Consider the following 22,049-nt stretch of genomic DNA (forward strand, 5'->3'; position numbering starts at 1 on the left):
GTTAAAAGTACCATTCCGGCAGCAAGAACGATCCTGAACTAAATGAAGATTAATGTCTTGGGTATGATGTGTTTATTGGACCAATCAGATAAGAGTAAATGGAGAGTCAGCGAGAGGCTCATTTGATTGGCTACAAGAAGAAGGTGGCCCCGCCCTCCCCCTCACGCTTGCAAAACTCAGTTAGTGAGAGAACAGTGCCAAAACTGTAAGCGCAGAGAAAAGAAAGACGGAGCTGTACATATCGGTTTATTTCGGGAACTTTTTGCCCCACATGCACAACAAGTCATTTAGACATTTGCAACAGTTAGTTTTTTTACACATACAGATTGGTTCTATGCAGTCAATCTGTTTTGCGGTTCTTTAAACTGTTGTTTTCGCTTGCAAATCACTGTTCACAGGCTTGCAGTGCTTTTGACCGTCTTTTGGCGAAAAAAACGTGCCAAAAGTGTAAGCGCGGAAAAATGGAAGTCAGAAGCATGCAGATCATATTTATTTTGCGTTAGCATGAAGCTGCAGTTTCACAATACATGAATTACACTTACGAATAACAGTAAAATGCTGCAAATATTTTTTCTTGCGCTTGAAACGCGATTTACACCTTTACAAAGCTTCTCTTGCGCATGCAAATTTAATTTATGCTTACAGTCTTATGTACACTTCCACAACTCTTACCCTGCGTATGCACATCTTTTTGACGTCATTCTACCTTCATACTTTCACATTATATTACCAGTAGTGTAAGTAAAACTCAGATTTGCTTTAATTTTGTCAAAATGCAAAATCTAAGGTTTGTTTTTAGGTTTAAAGGTTTAAAATAGTTTCAAACCTATATGAGTTTCTTTCTTCTGCTGAGCACAAAAGAAAATATTTTAAGAATGCTGGTAACCAAACAGTTGACGGTAGCCATTGATTTCCATAGTAGGGGGAAAAAAAACTATTGAAGTCATTGGCTACCGTGAACTTTTTAAGTTACCAACACTCTTCAAAATATCTTCTTCTGTGTTCAACAGAAGAAAGAAACTCTCAAAGGTTTGGAACAAGTGTAGAGTAAGTAAATTTTCATTTTTCATCCCTTTAAATTAGCTTTTGAGTCAGATTTTCAATGTGATCTCAGACTTTTAGGCTTACAATATATATATATATATATATATATATATATATATATATATTATATATCAATGAGCTGTACAGTACAGGAAAACCTGAAAATACATCAATAAATGTAACTTGAATTACAATATTTGCCTGTTTTATCATCTGCCTGGGAAAAATCCTGCACACCTCTCCTAATAAGTCACAAAATTCGAGCTATTATTCATGTCTGAAGCACAAATTGGGTTGTGAAAACGTATAAACGACACTAACAGTGAGGTTTGCCTTAGCAAACACCATTAATAAACACATAAGCATAAGAAACAGTGTAATCGGTATGGCTGTCTGCTAAAAAGCTTGCTTTTTAATTCATAGTGTGTTTTCAAACTTTAAAATCTATTGAGGACTAAACTATGTGCAAATTGTTTTGTCAGATCTATTGTTATTCAAAATCAATCCACGAGTGGTTTTTAATGGTCCTCTCTGTTGCTGCTCTAATACTTCCACAGAGATCAATAACCCACCCACCATGACTGATTCCACAACTTCTACAACAAATACACCATTTATAACGAGCCACGGCCTGACATTTCTCCTCAAGCAACAACATAAGGCCGTGATCCTCTTACTTTACAGGAATAGTTCGCCTAAAAATGAAAATCTGCCATGATTTACTCGTCCTCAAGCCTTTCCAAACATTTTTGAAAAATATCCTGGTTGTGGTTTTCTATATTTTAAGGGCAAAAGGGTAGTTTTAAGGATTTAAAGATTTTGGCTAATGACCTGAGAGGTCAAAACCTCATAGTTGCTGGATAAAAGATTCAAGAGAATCTTCAAAAACGTATAAATACTTACTGAAATTGTGAGCGATCTTTGAGTTCAACATGATTTCCACAGTACTGATGGACTCTGATCTGCAGACGCGGCCCCTCTCTCTCACTCCAAATAGCTCATACAAGCGCGAGGAGTCAATTTCAATCTTCCTGGGGTTCCTGCGAGACCACATTGACTTCTCGATCTGCAAATGCATATTCATATCAAGACATTGCCTTGAATGCAAGTGATCTTCAGCAGGCGTAAAAATGATCACATATTAGGAAACAGATTTAGCGCAACAACTATTTCACTGATGAGACAACCATGCTGCGTTTGCAATATGCAATGTTGAATTACTCTTTTTAGTGAATTCATAAGCAAACAACATCACACACACACACCATGTAGGGGCTTTTTTTTTTCACCAAAAATAAAAACTGTCATTTGCATTTTAAATCCAATTTTTGTGTCAAACAGGGTTATTGTACTTAACTACCACTAAAACTTGAAGCTAAAATAAATTTACTGTATTTTTGATCATATAAAGGCAACATTGGTGGGCACAAGAGATTTCTTCAAATACATGCTCATAATTCATAATTTTAAATAATTAACTAGCAATTAATTTAGCAATTTTGATATTGTACAAATGCTTAATGGTATTTTATTAATGGTATTTTGATTGACCCAGGGTTATTATAGTTAACTACATCTAAAGCTAACACTATTAAAAAACTTTTTCGTTACTTTAAATAAAATAAACGTTGACCGAAATAAAATATACATTATATAAAAAAAATTATAACTACATATTTTATTTCAAGTAGTTGCCAAAGCAACATTTCTCATTTCTATTTAATTTACTGGATGAAAATGTATATATATTAACGAAAACTGAAAATATTTACTAAAACTTAAAAAATGACAATGAAAATTATAAAAACTATGAAAAATAAAAACTATATATATTATAGACATATTTAATAATAATAATAATAATAATAATAATAATAAAACACAACAAATGCTAAAAGGTTGCCTAAAATTAAAATGAAAACAGAAAATGTGAAAAATAAAAAATAAACATATTCAAAATAACTATAATAGTATCTCAATGACACTGGTCTGACCAAAAATCTGCCAAATCTGGAGCCCTTCCAAATATAAAACAGAATGCATAAGCTGATACCTTATCCTGAGCCACCAGGTCCCAGTGAAAAGCTTTTGTCCTCTCTGAAAGCGGCTTGGATTTCATGGGCAGAGGAGGGGGCAAAGGGGCAGGAGGGGCAGGACCTGGCACTGCTGACGGCACAGGCAACGGCGGGGGCAGAACAAACGGAGCCGGTGATGAGCATGTGGCCACTGGTGAGGTCACGGGCACTGCTGAGGGCGTCCGGCCTGGCTTGCGCACAGCTCTGCTCTGTGCTGTAAGGGTTGGCTTCGGTTCTGCTTCTGATGCTTCCAGGGAAGCGGTTTCTGGCTCTGGTGCTGCTGGAACATTCGGGGATGTTTTGGGCAAGCGTGGTCTCAGTGAATGTGGCACCGGTGGAGGTGCAAGCGGCACGTGGTTGTCCTGTGTCTTACTTTCTGACTCTGTAACATCAGTGAAATCCTTTTCAGGGGCTTCATAGAAGTGTTCAAGATGTGACTTTCTTTTCCAGTCCACACATAGCTGTTTGATCGCTTTCACCCAGGCATCTCGCTCATTTGTTATGGCCTGTGGGGTTATGTAGTCACTTTTTGGTATTCGGAACCTGACAAAGAAAAAAAAAAAAAGAGTGTTGTTGAGAAACATTCAGCCTCACAATAATTTTCTCTTGACTATTACTTATTGAGAGGTCAAGATCAGTCACTGAAAGTGCACTCGACTCACACAAAGTCATTCTTGTCATTGTGCAGTGTGAAGGTGTCTGTGTTGCAGGGGGTGTCCACCCTGACATTACCGTCGGAGAGATGGATGACAAGAGCTGCCCCATCACCCCCAGTACACCTGATATCATCCACACTGGCGTAAATCTCTGAGAGACTCCAGACAGACTCGCTGGAGGAAACAGACACACCTGCATCACTGCTGGAAGACTGCTGAGTGACTGGGAACAAGGTCAGCTGACCAGTCTGAAGATTAGCCTCGTATCTAAGAGTGAAGAACAAGAGTGAATGGACCTTATAAAGCACAGTAAAAACAGTAATATTGTGAAATGTTATTTTAATTTATATGGACTGCTTTCTATGTCAACCTATTTTAAAATGTAATTTATTCCTGTGATCAAATACGATTTTTTTATAACATATTTCTATTTAAAATTTTCATATATATATATATGAAAATTTGAAATAGAAATATGTTATAAAAAATCGTATATATATAAATATATATAAAATATACAATTTATATATATATAAAATACACAGTGATGTGAGGCCAAGTGCTGAACACCTGTCAAGCGGGTTATGACGAAAATAGCTTGTTATGATTATTACGGCAACCTGCAGGCAGTGCAAAAAGACAGCCTTTGAAGTGATTTTCTTTAGTCTTCAGCCATTCAGTCAATCAGAGAACTCTAAAGACTGTCATTTTCTTCTTAAGAAAAAAAATAGAATGTTCTTAAGAACAATATTTGAGAACTTGAATTTTTCAAGGATTGCACTTAAGAATATTCTTACAAACTTCATATTTATCTTAAGAAATCTCTTAACTTCTTTCATTATAAGCTTTTAGTGAATCCGGCCCCTAGTTCCTATTTATGAATCAATATAAGCCTAAAGGATTTTTTTCTCACCTGTTTTTAGGTAAAATAAAAAAAAATGTAATATTATTTAGAAAAGTAGCATACTATGATTTAAAACTTATGGTTAGGAGTTTGTTAAAAAAGTTTGAGTCAGCAGAATGCCTGTCTTAGTGAGTAAGCACCACTAAAATGTTAACAAACATGGCCTAAAGATTATTTGAAAGTGATAAGATGTTTGTGACATGTTCCAGTCTAACTAGTATAACAACTGCTAAGCACTAGTCTACAAGCAGACAAAACAGAGTTAAAAATGTGCATACGTCTTCCATTTGAATGATGCCAGTCCTCCTCTCTGCAGTAATAGGTGGCCCTCTTTGAGGTTGTCAGGAGTTGGAGGCAAGTGTGAAGTTCGCATTTCAACAGAGTTCCCGTTCACAAGAGGGCTGTATATGTTACTGTAGATGACCTGATTTACCAGCTGCATGATCTGAAGGTCATCAGAAACACAGTTTGATCTATTATCATCAAATAAGCATGCAAACTCATAATAATAATGATTTAGAAAGGGCAGCAGATTTGCTATGTATTTAATTTAAAAAAATAATTTTTACTAGAAATGTACTCACCCTCGGGCCATCCAAGATACATGAGTTTATTTGTTCATCAGAACAGATTTGGAGAAATGTAGCATTACATCACTCGCTCACCAATGGACTTCTGCAGTGAATGGGTGCCGTCAGAATAAGAGTCCAAACAGCTGATATAAATAATCCACAAGTAATCCATATGACTCCAGTCCATCAATTAACATTCTACGAAGCGAAAAGCTGCATGTTTGTAAGAAACAAATCCATAATTAAGGCATTTTAAATTTAAACCACTGCTTTTGGCCAAATATGAGTTGATAATCTATTATTTTGCTTTCTCCAGTGGAATAGTCTAGAAAATTTACCAACATCTATGTTTAGAACTGTTTTGGACTGTTGTCAGATATGCTTGATCTGTGCATATTTCTCTCCTGATTTAGATGGGATAACTTTTTCACTGGCAAAAATAACATTATGAAAAAAAGACTTTTTGCTGGAAGCAACGGTTTGAAGTTGAGAAAAAAAAGCCTTAATAAAAGGATTTGTTTCTTACAAACATGCAGCTTTTCACTTCATAAAATGTTAATTGATGGACTGGAGTCGTATGGATTACTTGTGGATTATTTTGATCAGCTGTTTGGACTCTCATTCTGACGACACCCATTCACTGCAGAGGCTTCAAAGACTTTTTGCTGGAAGCAACGGTTTGAAGTTGAGAAAAAAAAGCCTTAATAAAAGGATTTGTTTCTTACAAACATGCAGCTTCTCACTTCACAAAATGTTAATTGATGGACTGGAGTCGTATGGATTACTTGTGGATTATTTTGATCAGCTGTTTGGACTCTCATTCTGACGACACCCATTCACTGCAGAGGATTCATTGGTGAGCAAGTGATTTAGTAATGCTACATTTCTCCAAATCCAGTGAATAAACAAACTCATCTACATCTTGGATGGCCTGAGAGTGAGTAAATTAGCATTTTTGGGTGAACTATTCCTTTAATGATCTGGTAGAGAATTGAAATTCAATCCCCGTAGCATGTGATGTTCTTACCTGCTGCTTGTCCTCTAAGGACGCAGCTTCCAGCTCATAGTCAGACCGATCTCTAAACGAAATCGAGAACCTGGTACCTGGTGCATCATGGCAGTTTTTCACCTCAGAAAAACAGAGCTGCCGTTTCACAATGCCTTTCTCAATGCTGCACAAAAGGCTTGTGCTGAAATCAATCTGAAGCAAAAAGGTGTGCATTTGTTATATGTGGTTTCTAAAGACCAGAGCTGTATAAAAGCAGTTCAGTGTGTAGATACACACCTGCAACACCCGTTTCTGCCATATGTAGCGGTTGAACTTACGAACACTGAAGTTGTACTGTGACTGTTTTTCCTGCAACAGAGATATCAATGATAATGTTAAACAAAGAGTTCAAGAAATAACTAATAATACTTCCTCTTTGCAAAGTGTCACTTTACAAAACTCGACTAGGACTGATTACAATCACCATAGAGAGCCGCTCATAATATTAGGGCTAGTACCACGAAGACTGGTTGAACAACAAATCATTTCCTTAAAAAGAACTGTCAAAACATTTCAAAGCTCTTAAGAAAAATATGTGACTAATTCAGTCCAGCTGTGCTCTGAATGACTTACACACCCATTTTGCTGACCTATTTTATGATTTAAAAAAAAAAAAAAAACTCAATACAAAGACATATTTAAAATGTTGATAAGATCTTCAAATCTTCATTTAACATGAAGGTCAGGAGTTTTAAACACAGCCCATACTGCACCTCCAGCTCAAAGTTCCTCTGCTTGTGTAACGTGCCATTGTTAGCCCGAATCAGAACTTCATCGATACTCATTTTGCCTGATTTCACCCAGTTCATGACATTCAGCTGCATTTCGTTGCTTAGCTGTAGAAACAATGAGAGTTTAAGTCAAGAGCTGTGATTATTCTTAAGACAAGCACATGCAGTCTCCATGCAACATTGTTTGGTAACAATTAACTCGCTTACAACAAACTGTTGAAATGAGGAAGTTTAACTTTTTTTATGATAGTTCACATAAGAATGATTTGTGGACACCAATTTATATGACACATGGTTGTGCTTCTTGTCAATTTGAACTTTTTATTACACATTATAGAGACAGACAATGTTTTTTTCTTTTGTTTAATGTCATCAGCTGTCAATCAGTGAGGGAGATTAAATGCACTAATTTGTTCATGAAAGTGAGAACACAGCTTATTTGTAACAAATTCACAACATTACATTAATTTACAGCCCTTTCAAATGTTTTTGACGTTTGATACCCATTTTGTGTATTTAAATAAACAGTTTATTTAAAAGATTATCTGTTCTATTTCAACAAAAGTTGTAGTTAAACAGACTTTTTTTTTCACCGAATACTTGCTAAATAAACCTGTAATTAAGAAAGAAAAAAAAGCCAAGAAAAGGTCCTTACCTGAGGAACAAACACTGTCTTTCTGTAATCCATGCTTCTTCATTGGACTTCAGGAGATCAAAACATTTCAGATCACCCATCAAGTGTTGTCAAATAGTAAACTGACTGAGGATTGCAGACATCTGAAAAGGGATGCGTGTTTATGTGAGAGAAAACTAGGTATGCTTGTATGGCATGCAGATTTATTACTAGGTAACTTCCTTAAATGCGGCTTACCTGAAGGAAAAAAAACAAAACAGAAAAAAATGAAGTTATACACCTCCACCCTTTATCTGACTTCTCATCTTTCTGTGGGACACGCAATGTCCGTCCCTCAGTTGCAGAGTCAGAGTCATTCTCTGCTGTTGTCTCCATATATGGTTGGTTGTACTCTCAAATTTGACGAGTAAAATAAAACATGGATATCGGAATATGTCTCAAATTTGTAACACAATTCAACCGTTAGATGGCGTACAGCCGACACAAACTAATCACTACAGCGCTGCAGTCAAATACACTTTAAAGGGGTCATATGATGCGATTTCAATTTTTCCTTTCTCTTTGGAGTGTTACAAGCTCTTGGTGCATAAAGAAGATCTGTAAAGTTGCAAAGACTAAAGTCTCAAATCCAAAGAGATATTCTTTATAAAAGTTAAGAGTCAACCACACCTACCTAAAACGGCTCGTTCTAACACGCCCCCAACATATCTACGTCACGATGTGGGAAGATTTGCATAACGCCACCCAAATGTTCACGCAAAGAAAGAAGGCGTAACTTTTACAAATACACAAAATAATGTTCTTTTTAGCAACATCATATGACCCCTTTAAAGTGGCATGATACTTACAACAAATTAAAATCAGTTACTGCATTTAAACAATCAGCATTGAAGCAAGCATTTCAGCTTAAATAGGCTACTGTAATGTTTAGAGCATGGAAGCCCTAACCTGCTAATGTAAAGACAAAATGTAATTAAATAAATAAATACTTAAAAAAAAAACAAGTTGAAGTCAAGAACAGTCTCATAGATCCTTCCTGAGCCTAAATCCATATATTTCTCTGTCTCACTCTGAATTTTTTTCTCACAGAAAAAAAATAAAAAACTGATATTTTAACACAAAATTCAATCCGAATTGTGAAATCAGCGATTAAACATCAGATAATACAAAAAAAAAAAAACATGTAATAGCCAAATGCAAATAAAACTGTAAACAGGCACAGGCTTGTCTTTCTTCAAAGATTTTATCAGCCGGCTGAAGATCTGCAGCGCCTCCTACTGTTTAGACCGAGAAGAGACTCGGAACTAGATTTATTGAGGATGAATCTCGCTTTCATTTCTGTAAAAAGATCTGCTTTGTGACATGCAAAGGGACTGTCCTGGCCTGGGTCACACCGTCCGGAGCGAAGAACACTAACTCTTATCTGTGAGTATTTTCTCTCTTTTTTGTGATTTTACCTACGGTTTCCTAAATTCGATTTTTTATTTTTTTTTACCTGTTTATAAACGTCTTAAAAAGTTATTTTTTTTAATTAAATTGTTATATCATGAAAATTAAACAAAATAAGTACTCACATATCTTACCTCGACAAACCAACAGATTCTCCTCAGGCAGACAGTCAGAATAACCGTTGAAATTTAAAAATCTGAGATTCCCGCTTCAGGATCGTGACGGTTGTCCAGGCAATTTGTAGTTGTGCATCGAGAGATATAGCTTAACTCGATATTTGCCACTGTAATAAAAAGGAACAAAATAAAACGACATATCTTCCAGAAGTTTCTTTCACTATGATTTTACATACTCTGTATAGGCTATGTTGCAGTGAATACTCATGAAAGTAGTGAAAGACTTTAGTGAAGTTTAAATTTAACCGAAGAAGAACCAAAGCCTCTATAAGCAGATATTCATTCAATGAAACTAGTGATCGCAGCTGATATTCAGGTAAGCCATATGATGCAAATTCAAACTCTGAAATATCAGAATATTTAAAATATATAATTTATTTGGCTGTAAAGCAAATTTCGAGATGTGTTGTCGAATGAATGATTGAATGAAAAACAGTCCAATAAAAACATGTAAAATTACAGTAAATTATAACTGCTGTTTATTTTGTGGCTAGAAATATATTGTGGGCCAACTGTTTTATAAATAACAATTTTACCGTTTTGCTGTGTTATCGTTCATTATGAAAATGTTTTTGCAAAGACCTATACAGTTTCTGAATTAAAGTTTTCTTATATAGGACAGAGATGACAATCAAGTACTTTGACATACGGTAAATTGCTGTTTCTAGGCACTGCAGTATTTCATTTTAAAACATCAAATTTATTTTTGTTTTGTTACCTTTTTACCTTATCTATGACATGAATTTAAACACAAGCCCAGATATGACCGTGATTCGACTTTTGTTTTTTACGAAAAGGAAAATGTACAAGTTAACACACAAGTTAGACCAGTTTATTATAATGAATGATAAGTGTTGTTAGTAGCTGTTGCCATACCTGCCGTGCATGGTATATTGTTACAAAGCTGTACATGCCCATATCCGCTTATTAAGTCGTGACGTAAGAAATGCTGTTTCCGGGTCCAAGCCTCAACTCGCTTCATTTGAGAATCTCAACAGCCGTTAATGAGCACTGTTTATTCATATTACACATTTAAGCTAAACATTTAAAAACTTACGGTGAACACTACAGTCTTCGTGCTCATAGCGTCCCAGACACAAATAATTTTTATATTTATTTATATTTTCATTGTCCGGCTATCTGGGATTTCGGTATGGAGTTAAAGGTTAGGATTATAATTTGTTTGTTAGTTTTATATTACACTGTGAGTGTATATTAGCACCGTTTGTTGTTTTCTTGTGGCATCTCATGGAGCGTTTGGACCCGGAAGCGGTGACGTATATGACGTCTGACTTAACAATATCAGTATCAATATCTGGCCATATCAGTAAACAGTATTAGCATTATCTACACTGTTCAATTCAGCATTGTAGAGGGTATATTGTTATTGTTTGCCTTTTCAGCCATGGCATCCTCCAGTGGTCCTCTAAATGAGGAGCTCCAGTGCTCCATCTGTCTGGATGTGTTCAATAATCCAGTCACCACTCCATGTGGACACAACTTCTGCAGAACCTGCCTGAACAAATGCTGGAAAACCAATCCAGGCTGTTTCTGCCCAATCTGTAATGAAAAATTCAGCAAAAGACCTCATCTCAAGATTAATATAACACTCAGAGAGGTTGTGCAACACTTTAAGGAGAAGCTTGAGCTAGGAAGATCTGAGGTGTTCTGTGACATCTGTGATGAAAGAAAGCAGAAAGCCCTTAAGTCCTGCTTGATGTGTCAAAGCTCTTACTGTGAAACTCACCTGAAACCACATCACAGAGTCCCGCGTCTAAAGAAACACACACTGATCGATGCTGTGGAAAATCTGGAGCATTATATATGCCAGAAACACGAGAGACCATTGGAGTTGTTCTGCAGAGATGACCAGACGTGTGTGTGTCTGTCCTGCACCGAAGGAGACCACAGGAATCACAGCACTGTTCCTATAGAGGAGGAGAGTCAAGAGAAGAAGGCAAGAAATACAAACAAATACAAACACTATAAAAGACCCCATGAAATGCAATGTGTGTTGACAGGTTGAAGATCTCACCCGTCTTTCATTCCATCTGCTAGAAGTTGATTTTGTCAGGTTTTTTCAAATACAAGTTACCCTTCAAACTGTCAGAAATGGATTAATAGATAGAAAAACACAATTTTGAATTCCTGGGGCCTTTAAATGTTTTTTTTTTAAAGGGGTCATATGATGCTTTTTTAAAGATCATTATTTTGTGTATTTGGTGTAACAGAATATTTTAACCCCAGTGCATTGTGATTGGCCGAACACCGCAAGCACTCGTCGGAAATGTAACGCCCCTTAACCATAATCGCGAGCTTCATCTTTGAAAATAAATGTAAAGACAGCCCGAAAGGGGAACAGAGTCGCGTGACAGACACAGTGATGAAGCGGGTATGTGTTTGTGATGTGACCCCCTCTCTCTCTCGCGCTCTCTCTCTCACTCTCTCTCGCGCTCTCTCTCTCTCGCACGCTCTCTCTCTCGCTTTCTCTCTTGCTCTCGCGCTCTCTTTCTCTCTCTCTCTCTCTCTCTCTCTCTCTCATCATATGACCCCTTTAAATCAATATTCAAAGCTAATTTGAGAGATAAATGCTTCTGTATTTTTCTGTTTGTAGAATCAGATCGTTAAGACACAGACATGTTTGCAGCAGATGATCCAGGACAGAATGAAGAAGATTCAAGAGATCCAGCTCTCAGTAGAGCTGAGAAAGGTGAATAGAAGATAAAATAATTTAAAATTAAGTGTTCTAACATTTCTATCTGCTTTATAATGGTTTTGAATGAACCCATATTTAAATAAACGTATTAAATTTAAATTAAATTAAAATACATATTAAAATTTAAATTCATATAGAGGAATCTTATAATTGATCTCACAGAAAGAGAAATCAACCAGTGTTGAGCTCTTCACCGATCTAAGCCACTCCTTTGAGAAATGTCAGTCTGAGCTGCTGGAGAAAATGGAGAAGCAGCAGAAATCAACAGAGAAACAGGCCAAAGATCTCATTAAAGAGCTGCAGCAGGACATCTCTGAGCTAAAGAGGAGACACACAGAGCTGGAACAGCTCTCACAGACTGAGGATGATCTCCACCTCCTACAGGTCTGTGAACATCTCTCATTAATGATAAAGCATATGCGTTATAAAACGCTTTTCATGCTGATACATTTCTTCTATCTCCTGCTGTAGATTTACTCATCCATTTGCACTTCTATACGAACTAAAAACTGGACGCAGATCAGTACTGACTTTAATACAAATGTGTGCACTCTCAATAAAGCTCTAATTCAGCTGAAGGAATTAGAAATTATACATAAAAATCTTGGTCAAACTGGTAAGTCAATATTAAATCCCGTGTATAAACTACATTTGTTCACAGGTTAAATGCAGCTGCAGCTCTATTGATGGCATGTGACATGTTTTTCAGAGGAAATAAATGTGGACACATTGATTAGTTTGTAAAATTAAAGTTTAGAGTAGAATTTAAAGTAAATACACTTACACATTGAAGTCAATGAATGAACATTTAAAAAAATACTTTCAATTTCAAATAAGAGTAAATGTATTTGAATATAACCATAGCACATTTTATCGTAAAATTATGTTTTAGCATACAACTGGTGATACAATTGCCCATTTATGGTGTAACGGTAAATAAACCATACTGATTTTCCACCAACAGTGACATAAATAGGCCAAGTGCAACTCTTGATATGTAATAGTTGTTGCTCAGTCTCATTGTCAGTCATTTGTGTCCACAGTGTTGAAGATGATGCAGCAGTATGCAGGTACAGTCTGTGAGCTGCACTTCTCTTATACACTTACTTTGCATTTATAAACTAATTTGCTGAATGCTTGTTCATATTCTCTGATCTCTCTCTTAGTGGATGTGACTCTAGATCCCGATACAGCTTATCCTGAACTCATCTTGTCTAAGGATGGAAAACAAGTCCGTCATGGAAACATTAAGCAGAACCTTCCTAACTATCCAAAGAGATTTGAATCATGTTTAGATATTCTGGGAAAAGAGGCTTTCTCTTCAGGGAAATTTTATTTTGAGGTGCAGGTGAAGGGCAAGGCTGAGTGGGATTTAGGAGTGGCCAGAGAATCCATAAATAGGAAGGGGAAGGTCAGACTGAGTCCTGAGGATGGATGCTTGACTTTGGTTCTGAGAAATGAGAATCAGTATAAAGCTTGTGAAAATCCCTGTGTCTCTTTGTCTCAGAGAGAGACGCTTGAGAAGGTTGGTGTGTTTGTGGATTATGAGGAGGGTCTGGTCTCTTTTTATGACGTAGAGTCCAGCTCTCATATCTACTCTTTCACTGGTCAGTCTTTCACCAACAAACTCTATCCATTCCTCAGCCCATGTTATAATGATGAAGGTAAAAACTCAAGCCCACTGATCATTTCACCTGTCATTTCAAATAAATGAATATACAATATACAAACATGAAGCACTTGATCTGAAAGATTAAATATGCATATGTTGTTATTTAAAGGACAAGAAAAAGAAAAAATAAATGTGCATGCTAAATTCAAAGTAACAAGGCTTTGAATCTAAAATCCATGATCAAGATTATAAAACATTTCTAGCCAATCACATTAGATTTAAAACACCTGACTAATCTGGAGTCAGGTGAAAATTACATGTCGTGTCATGTCAACGTCATGAAATGTAAAAAAAATTGTGCTACTTGTTACATGTCCGTGCTGCTTGTTACATGTCCCAAATAAAGACTAGTGGATCATTGACGTACAGTGATGATGAGGTCTGGTGTATGCAGTCTGAGGTTGAACTGTGTGGCCAGAATCTGTTTGGTCTGATTGGGAGCGCCCTGGTCCACCGGATAGTTCATTTACTCCTTATACTGCAGAGTCCAATGAAGAGACTTAGCTGAAGGGAGACAAGTGAACATGCCATTAATGACAATGAAAAAAAAAAAAAACAATTATAATAAATAATTTTTTATCATTTTGCATAGCAGTGCCTGTTCTGATTTAAAGCAACAGCTTTGTTTGGAAGAAATTTAAACTAACTTTTCACTACATAACATTTTTCTCTACTGGTTTTCCATTCTCGCTGCTCATAAGACTTCTAAAAAAGCTTTTCTCTTTTTAAATTTTGCACTATGAATATTTGTTCACCCCCACACTTGCTTTCAGTCATCCATCATTGCCATCATTTACACTGCACATTTATATTCATGATGCAAACAACTACATTTTGGGCCATTTACTTTTTGCAATTTCACAAATGAATGGAAATTCAACCAATTCCTCAAACATTAGGTGCAATAGCTTGATTGTTTTGTGCTTTTTTCCCTCTAAAAAAAAACAACAAAATTTATGGAAAACAGATGCAACATAAGCTAATGAAGATCCATGAATCCCAGGCCTCATCACCAAGTGATTTTTGACAAATGCAGCAACCAATTCAGACATTTTGGGACATAATAACCAGAAAAAGAGTCTGGTGGGACTGTTTGATAGTCAAACTCCACTCACTCTTTTGCAGTTTGAGGTCGAGAGGAATCCAGTCCTTTTTCAAGGTGGCTTTTAGCACTCCTGTGTAGTACATGACCATCACTTCATACAACAGACTAGCTGTGCGCTGCTTTGATCTTTTGTTCTTCAAGACGTTGGAGAGTTACAAGGTCCATGACGATCTCAACGTTCACGTCGGTGGGGGACAGATACAAAGTGCAATTTTAGGACAGTTCTAAATGCAGTTTATAACCCTGATTTTTGTTAATTTTGTCATTTTATATTAATAAACATTAAAGGGTTAGTTCACCCAAAAATTAAAATTACCCCATAAATTACTCACCCCAGAGGCATCCTAGGTGTATATGACTTTCTTCTTTCAGACGAATCCAGTTTGATTAGAAGGCAGCAGCATATATGTAGAGCAAGTGACTTTAAAAGCAACTCTGAAACCGTCTTTCTTGTATCAGATATAAGTTCTAAACCCAAAATCATGTTTTACTGATCACAGTTTGACTTTTCTCCAGAGTGAATTCGTAGATGATGATCTTTGACGCTCTCTGCCCGTGTGAAACTCTGGCGGTGAGTCTCGTGAAAACCAATGTTTGTTAACAGGAGCGAAGGAAGCAAAGTTTCCTTACTGTAGCAAAGGAAAACCAGTCTCCTCTTGGCTTATATCGAAATCCTCCGACATTCTTCTTTGTCCTACGTCATCCGCCCGGATTTGCTTCCGTGTACAACAGTGAGAGCAAGCTAGATTAAATTGATTATTACGTTTTGAATATGGATATTTTTCTTACAAAAACGCATCGATTCGCTACAGGAGTACTTTATTCACTCCCCGAGCCGCGTGAGACACTTTTTTTTATATAGATGGGCGCTTTTTATTTGACTTCTTTTGGACGGATGCATGCAACACCCACTGAGTGCCATTAAACAGCTTGAAATATCAAAGACAATTTTTAATATAACTCCCACTGGATTCGTCTGAAAGAAGAAAGTCATATACACCTAGGATGACTTTAGGGTGAGTAATTTATGGGCTAATTTTCATTCTTTGGGTGAACTGACCCTTTAAATAAGCATCAAATTAAATACACAAATTACATACAATTAAATAGTCTACAGTCCATGGCCCTGCAGAACTGTTATGATTAAACATTAAAAAAGTATAGCTGCAATTTCAAATAAAAACTGATTATTAAATTAGATAATGAATTTCATTAATGATTAGTTGGGTCTGTGTGCTGTGCACAAAGAGTTTTTGTTGAGCTCACTTTACAGTAAGAAAACATTGTTTTTGATTAGAAGGCAGCAGCATATATGTAGAGCAAGTGACTTTAAAAGCAACTCTGAAACCGTCTTTCTTGTATCAGATATAAGTTCTAAACCCAAAATCATGTTTTACTGATCACAGTTTGACTTTTCTCCAGAGTGAATTCGTAGATGATGATCTTTGACGCTCTCTGCCCGTGTGAAACTCTTTCCACACTCGTGGCAGGTGAAAGGTTTCTCTCCGGTGTGAACTCTCATGTGCACATTAAGGATTCCTTTATGTGCAAAACTCTTCCCACACTGAGTGCATGTGTACGGTTTTTCTCCAGTGTGAACTTTTAGGTGATCCTTAAGGTAATGTTTACCAATGAAACTCTTCTCACACTGAGGGCACGTGAACGGCTTCTCTCCAGTGTGAGTTCTCATGTGAATATTAAGTCTTCCTTGGCGTGTGAAACTCTTTCCACACTCATGGCACGAATAAGGTTTCTCTCCGGTGTGAGATCTCATGTGGGTGTCAAGGTGTCCTCTTTGTGAGAAAATCCTCCCACACTCAGTGCATGTGTACGGTTTCTCTCCAGTATGAATTTTCAGGTGATTCTTAAGATATAGTTTAATACTGAAACTCTTTCCACATTGAGGGCACAGGAAAGGCTTCTCTCCAGTATGGACTCTCATGTGCACATTAAGGCTTCCTTGACGTGTGAAACTCTTTCCACACTCATGGCAGGCAAAAGGTTTCTCTCCGGTGTGAACATTCATATGCATTTCAAGCTGTTCTCTTTGTGAAAAACTCCTCCCACACTGAGGGCATTTGTATGGTTTTTGACCTTCCTGAACTAAACTCGTTCCACATTCATGGCCTGTGAAAGACGTTTCTTCACTTGAAACATTATGAGGTTTCTGATGCTGATGCATCTCCTCCACTTTACTCAGCATTTCACTTTCCTCTTTTAAGTCTAAAAATAAACACAGTACATAGTCAAAAATCAATTATATTGTGACAAACGTAAAGCAAAAAAGAAATGGAAGGGAACAAATTTGAGCTTTTTGCAGAAAACAAGACCTTTAAAGAAGTATCTACTTTACATGCTTAGAGTAAAATATGTTGTGTTTATACAATTCGTTAATTAGTCTCCTCCACGTCACCCTATAGCTCCATTTTGGAGAGTATCACATACGTAAACATACATTGCATATGTTGTTTACGTATGTGATACTCTCCAAAATGGTGCTATAGGGTGACGCGGACGAGACTAATTGTTGAATAAAGTCGTTATTTTTGTTTTCTTTGTGCACAACAAGTATTCTCGTAGCTTCGTAAAATTATGGTTGAACCACTGATGTCACATGGATTATTTTAATGATCTCCTTGCTACGTTTCTGAGCCTTGATCGTGTAAGGATCCTTGCTGTCTATGGGAGGGTCAGAGAGCTCTCGGAATGCATCAAAAATATCTTAAATTGTGTTCCGAAGATGAACAGAGGTCTTACGGGTTTAGAACGACATGAGGGTGGAGTAATTAATGACAGAATTTTCATTTTTGGGTGAACTATCCGTTTAAGTAGCAGATTTTGACGCTGTAAGTAAATTAACCGTCAAGTTATAACAGTTATGAAAAACATACTTCTCTTGGATTTAACTGTAGCATAAGCTACATTCATACATTTATATTTGTATTTATAGCCTTCAATTTGCACATTGTTGAGGAACAACATTAGACTGGATGAGAAATGAAGTTTTCCCCCAAAATACAAGCAAGAAATAAATGGCATATAATAAAACTAGTAGGGCTGCGCAATTAATCGAATTTCTAATCGCGATTACAATTTGGATGCCACAATTACGTAATCGTTCAAAGTCCACTTATGTTATTCTGCGTGCTTAAGATGCGTTTTTTTCTTTCTACATGTTATCTTAAGGGTTTTTCCATTGTTTTAATTTTAGTATAACATTATAATACAATTTATATATTTACATATTATTTATTTTACATATTATTATATTTTTTATAATTTAAAGAAGAAACCAATCCAATGTATATTTGACATTTTAGGCTTAATACTATGGAAAAGCACAAAGTTTTTCAGTTAGTGTTTTCAGCTTGTTTATTTTCATATAAAAATACGGCATGCAGTTGCATCAAACAATGGTATAAACATCATTCAATGTAAATTGTGATAATTGTAATTAACAATCGCAATTACAATTTAAAGGGAATAATCGACAATTATGATTTTTGTCATAATCGTGCAGCCCTAAAAACTAGCATTAATTACAGCCCTTAATAATTAATATATCATGGTTAAAAGCCAGACTTTTGCACACAGATAACAAACAACAATAAAAAAAGATGACTTTGAAACCATCTTTCTTGTAACAGGTATTGACAAGGCAGACAAATATACACAAAATTAAAAGAAGGAAATGACCTGATGGGATAAAAACATCGTCATCATCATCGCTCTGTTCTTCATCAGCTGTGGTTTCTCTTTTCATCTTCGTTAGGTTCCTGCAGTACTCCAGCTTCACTGAGCACGTCTTAAGTGGTGTCTGCTCTTCTTCAGCATTACAGTCTGAACCCAAAGACTCTGTGGAGATTTGATTGGTGGATTCATGACTGTCACACACACTCTCTTGAGTGTCAGTGTAACAAAGTAAACTGAGGCTGATCTCTGAGTCCTGTGTGTTTCTGGATCTCTGTTCAGAGAACTGATCTCTGATGCTCCAGACTGAATCTGTCCCATCAGTCACACCCACTGAAACCTTTTCCATCGCCTAAGAAACAAAGAATCACAGTGGCAATACATTTATATAACGACTGCCGCTCATATTAAGATAAATAACAACTGCTGGCAAACTGGATGTACAAAAAGCAATAAACATTTTTTTTTTTTTGGAGCCATGTTGGGTCATTATGTCTGACAGGAATGCTTGAAGCTTCTACTAGCCCTTACAATACTTTCTTAGCAAATACTGATACATATAAGCATTGCGGTCTCAATCTGCAACAAAACTTAGCTGTGCATGTGCCAATGTTTAATCTTAAGGACATTTATGTTCATTTTTATTTATTGAACAAGTTTGGTGGTTTACACTGGGTATAAACAGATCTTGAAGCAAAATCGGTTGAAAACGATTTGAGAATGGAATCAATGGATCAATTTAAGAAGTTCAGCGGAAAGAAAGGAAAAATCTGGAAAGACAAGCACGCACAATCATTCAGGATTAAGTGAATCTTTATTAATGTAACGTTACAAACCTCTCTGCTCAGTTTTTTGTCTCTCTCCATCAGCTTTACTTCCAGTGACGCCTCCCTTTACTTCAGCTGACAGAATTACCTAATGAAACCATCAATATCCAGCATGGACAGATATATTATATCCTTCATTTACCACTTTTACATTTTAAACATGCTATTTTCAAATTTCTGCTGGTTTCTTCGGAAACTGAGCACTGTCTGAACTGTAAAAAAAAAAAAAAATGTCAGCTGCTGCTGCTTCGTTTCGTTTACAGGGGAGCTTAAACTACAACATCGGACATTACTGCCACCTATTGGGAGTATGGTCCGCAATCACAGCACCCTTCATCTCTGGAATAACGTTCGAAGCACTGCAGCGTTGGAAAACCTTTGTGAATCATTTGTTTCGAGCCAGAGGTTCGGAGCGCGTTTCAAATGGCCAAAGTCACGTGATTTCATTCACCGCGGTGTGTCTTTTACCTGATCTCGGATTGGTTTTATACATTTGTGTACATTTTTAATGAAGCATAAAAGAAAGAGTAGTCTGTGATTGGCCCGTTTACACAAGCTCCACATGAAGTAAACAAAGCCCTGTAAAGTACCCCTGCAAATTAATAAAAGACCACATATTATCCCGGACAGCACACGTACGTCTGGCCGACGTCGGCCCAAGAGTGAAACGTCGGCCTCATTATCTAAAACATCTAATAAGCGTCGGCCAGGCATAGGCCGATATAATTCGGTCAGTGCTCTGTTTCTCAGCTCATCAAGCGTCGGCTCTGAGTCGGCTCACGACCGGAGGCCGATGCCGCGCTTTTCTGTTTGCTGGAGCAGTTATTCGTCTCTTATATAGCAACCTACAGAGAGAAGAGACTCATCCCTCGACATCTGGGGCTTTCAGGTAAGATTTCACTTGAGCTAAATTAGAACAAAAATACCATTTTGTTAATTCTGTGACACTTCAAAGGTAACGTTACTAGTAGGCACTCGGTGTGCTACAGCAGGTGAAGAGACTGGGGTTCATTTCCAACTAACGTTAACTTGTTTAGCTAACGGTCACGGTAACTTAGCGATTTTTAATATTATTATTAGCGCCTTAATGTATTTCCAGCCATTTCTCGGAGGGAACATGTTATTAAAGCGAAGTCCTAACTGCTTTTCCGCCGTGTTTTTCATTGAATTGAGATTGTAATCATAATTTAAGTTTATGAACCAAATCATGAAAAGATGTTCCCTAATAAAAACACAATTAAATTATTCAATTACCAAAAGTTGGCAGCCCTGTTAAATAATTAAAATAATTTATTTACTTGATGTTGTTTATATCAACATTAAAATGTAAAAGTATGCATTTGTTTGAATAATGTGATATTATAAACTCATTTATTGTTTTTTATTTAAGGCATTTATGCAGCAGCAAAAGAGGCATTCTCTGCTCTTAGGACCACAGTGCAAAAATTGGCTGAACAAAACTGTAGCCATGGGGGCAGATGGGGCAGCTGTAAATCTTGGACACAAGCGGGGGGGTAATATCCCTTGTCCAGGCAGAGGCAGGGAACTACATTGTTCCTTTCCATTGTATGCCTCACAGGTACGTAAACATGAAGCTAACTATCAGTCCTATACATTTCTTGGGTAGCCTTTTCTGATTACACTTTTCTGTGTAGGCTTGATCTGGCTCTGTTGTCAGTGCAAAAGGAAAACCCAATGATTGGGAAAGTTTACAACCTCCTCAATATGGTTTGGAAAACATACCATTTCAGCAGCAAATCCATGAGGGAGCTGAGGGTCCTTGGGGAAGACCTAGGCATAAGAGTGAATTCCCCAAGTGGAGTAAAAGGAACGCGCTGGCTACCACATGTGTCTAGATCTTTGGAGACACTGTTAAAACTGGAGAGAGAGGAGGTTATCTTCAGGACCCAGGACAGTTTACTGCAGTCTATGTGCACATGGACCACTTGGCCAGTGCATCAGCAAACACAGACATTGCTGGAAGGGCCAAAAAGGTAACTACAGTATTTGTTGAAATGTAATTATTTTTATTTATTGTTGTTTATCATTATTGAGTGCAATTTAACTTTTGGTTAAGCAAGTTTTCTCTTTGGTGCTGTATTTCAGATCAAGAAGACTATGGAGGATGGAACTTTTGTAGCCTTCATTCAAGTCATTCTACCCCAGGTAATACTATGTGTGATACAAATTATAACTTAAAATTAAAACAATCAAAAAACCACCATATTAATAACCTGACCCAACAGGCTGTCAGTGGGGTTCAAAACCTCATTGTGAACATTGAAACAATGGCAGTGAGACCCAAACCAGGAGGAAGACTCCAGCAACTTGTAACAGACATGCAGCAGCAAGGAATGGCACACACAGAATGAAGTACCATTCTACAAGTTTCAGGTAGTTATCCCATTTATTTTAATGTAACATATGCTAATAATAATAAACAATAAGTGTTGTTGTTTGATTACATAATCAGTGTAAATTAATATTATAATTTCAGGATGTCCCACTTTCGTATTGTGAAGCCACAGTGCTGGCAGAAAATGAGAGCATCTACATCAAATCTCCACAACTGCATCAGGGAGTAAAAGATACTGTGAATTCCACCATTAAGCACCTTCAAAACAGATTTGGTAGCCTTTTAGGTAATAAGATTTTCTTTATTGGACATTCTGCAGTATCAAAAGTATTAAAATTATTATCATTATTAATTTTTTTTATTGTTTGTGCTGACAGGCACAGTGGGAAGCATG

General features: G+C 36.8%; 3 protein-coding genes and 1 long non-coding RNA gene across 5 annotated transcripts in view; 2 read left to right on the plus strand and 2 right to left on the minus strand.

Annotated features, from left to right (window-relative positions):
• Nucleotides 1-7,718, minus strand: part of LOC107664130 (formin-J-like) — a 41,393-nt gene extending 33,675 nt beyond the window's left edge. The window contains exons 1-8 of the mRNA XM_016454585.1: nucleotides 7,686-7,718; nucleotides 7,013-7,135; nucleotides 6,537-6,608; nucleotides 6,279-6,452; nucleotides 4,958-5,124; nucleotides 3,782-4,042; nucleotides 3,098-3,662; nucleotides 1,944-2,110 (exon numbers count right to left, since the gene is read on the minus strand). Of these exons, the coding sequence (XP_016310071.1) occupies nucleotides 1,944-2,110; nucleotides 3,098-3,662; nucleotides 3,782-4,042; nucleotides 4,958-5,124; nucleotides 6,279-6,452; nucleotides 6,537-6,608; nucleotides 7,013-7,135; nucleotides 7,686-7,718 (1,562 nt within the window). The remainder of the gene's footprint in view (nucleotides 1-1,943; nucleotides 2,111-3,097; nucleotides 3,663-3,781; nucleotides 4,043-4,957; nucleotides 5,125-6,278; nucleotides 6,453-6,536; nucleotides 6,609-7,012; nucleotides 7,136-7,685) is intronic.
• Nucleotides 7,719-10,514: 2,796 nt separating this feature from the next.
• Nucleotides 10,515-13,733, plus strand: LOC107664258 (E3 ubiquitin-protein ligase TRIM21-like). Its single transcript, XM_016454783.1, has 6 exons — nucleotides 10,515-11,246; nucleotides 11,904-11,999; nucleotides 12,168-12,389; nucleotides 12,477-12,621; nucleotides 13,049-13,075; nucleotides 13,172-13,733. The coding sequence occupies exons 1-6, from the start codon at nucleotides 10,695-10,697 to the stop codon at nucleotides 13,717-13,719; spliced, it is 1,590 nt and encodes a 529-aa protein (XP_016310269.1). The 5' UTR covers nucleotides 10,515-10,694; the 3' UTR covers nucleotides 13,720-13,733.
• A 2,126-nt stretch (nucleotides 13,734-15,859) lies between these two features.
• LOC107664153 (oocyte zinc finger protein XlCOF20-like) lies at nucleotides 15,860-19,506 on the minus strand. Its single transcript, XM_016454611.1, has 3 exons — nucleotides 19,309-19,506; nucleotides 18,479-18,824; nucleotides 15,860-17,005 (listed from the first exon to the last, which is right to left on the minus strand). Exons 1-3 carry the CDS (start codon nucleotides 19,336-19,338, stop codon nucleotides 16,176-16,178), a joined length of 1,206 nt encoding a protein of 401 aa, XP_016310097.1. The 5' UTR covers nucleotides 19,339-19,506; the 3' UTR covers nucleotides 15,860-16,175.
• A 1,302-nt stretch (nucleotides 19,507-20,808) lies between these two features.
• Nucleotides 20,809-22,045, plus strand: LOC107664156 (uncharacterized). 2 transcript variants are annotated; one of them, XR_001631430.1, is made up of 6 exons: nucleotides 20,809-20,878; nucleotides 20,955-21,293; nucleotides 21,406-21,465; nucleotides 21,546-21,693; nucleotides 21,797-21,941; nucleotides 22,033-22,045. It is a non-coding gene; the product is annotated as an uncharacterized LOC107664156 (long non-coding RNA). The 2 variants fall into 2 exon arrangements; XR_001631429.1 differs by lacking the exon at nucleotides 22,033-22,045 and having other exon boundaries at nucleotides 21,797-21,997.
• The last annotated feature ends 4 nt before the right edge of the window (nucleotides 22,046-22,049 follow it).

Source organism: Sinocyclocheilus anshuiensis, unplaced genomic scaffold (genome assembly GCF_001515605.1).
Source record: "Sinocyclocheilus anshuiensis isolate Anshui unplaced genomic scaffold, SAMN03320099.WGS_v1.1 scaffold67, whole genome shotgun sequence".
Taxonomy (NCBI): domain Eukaryota; kingdom Metazoa; phylum Chordata; class Actinopteri; order Cypriniformes; family Cyprinidae; genus Sinocyclocheilus; species Sinocyclocheilus anshuiensis.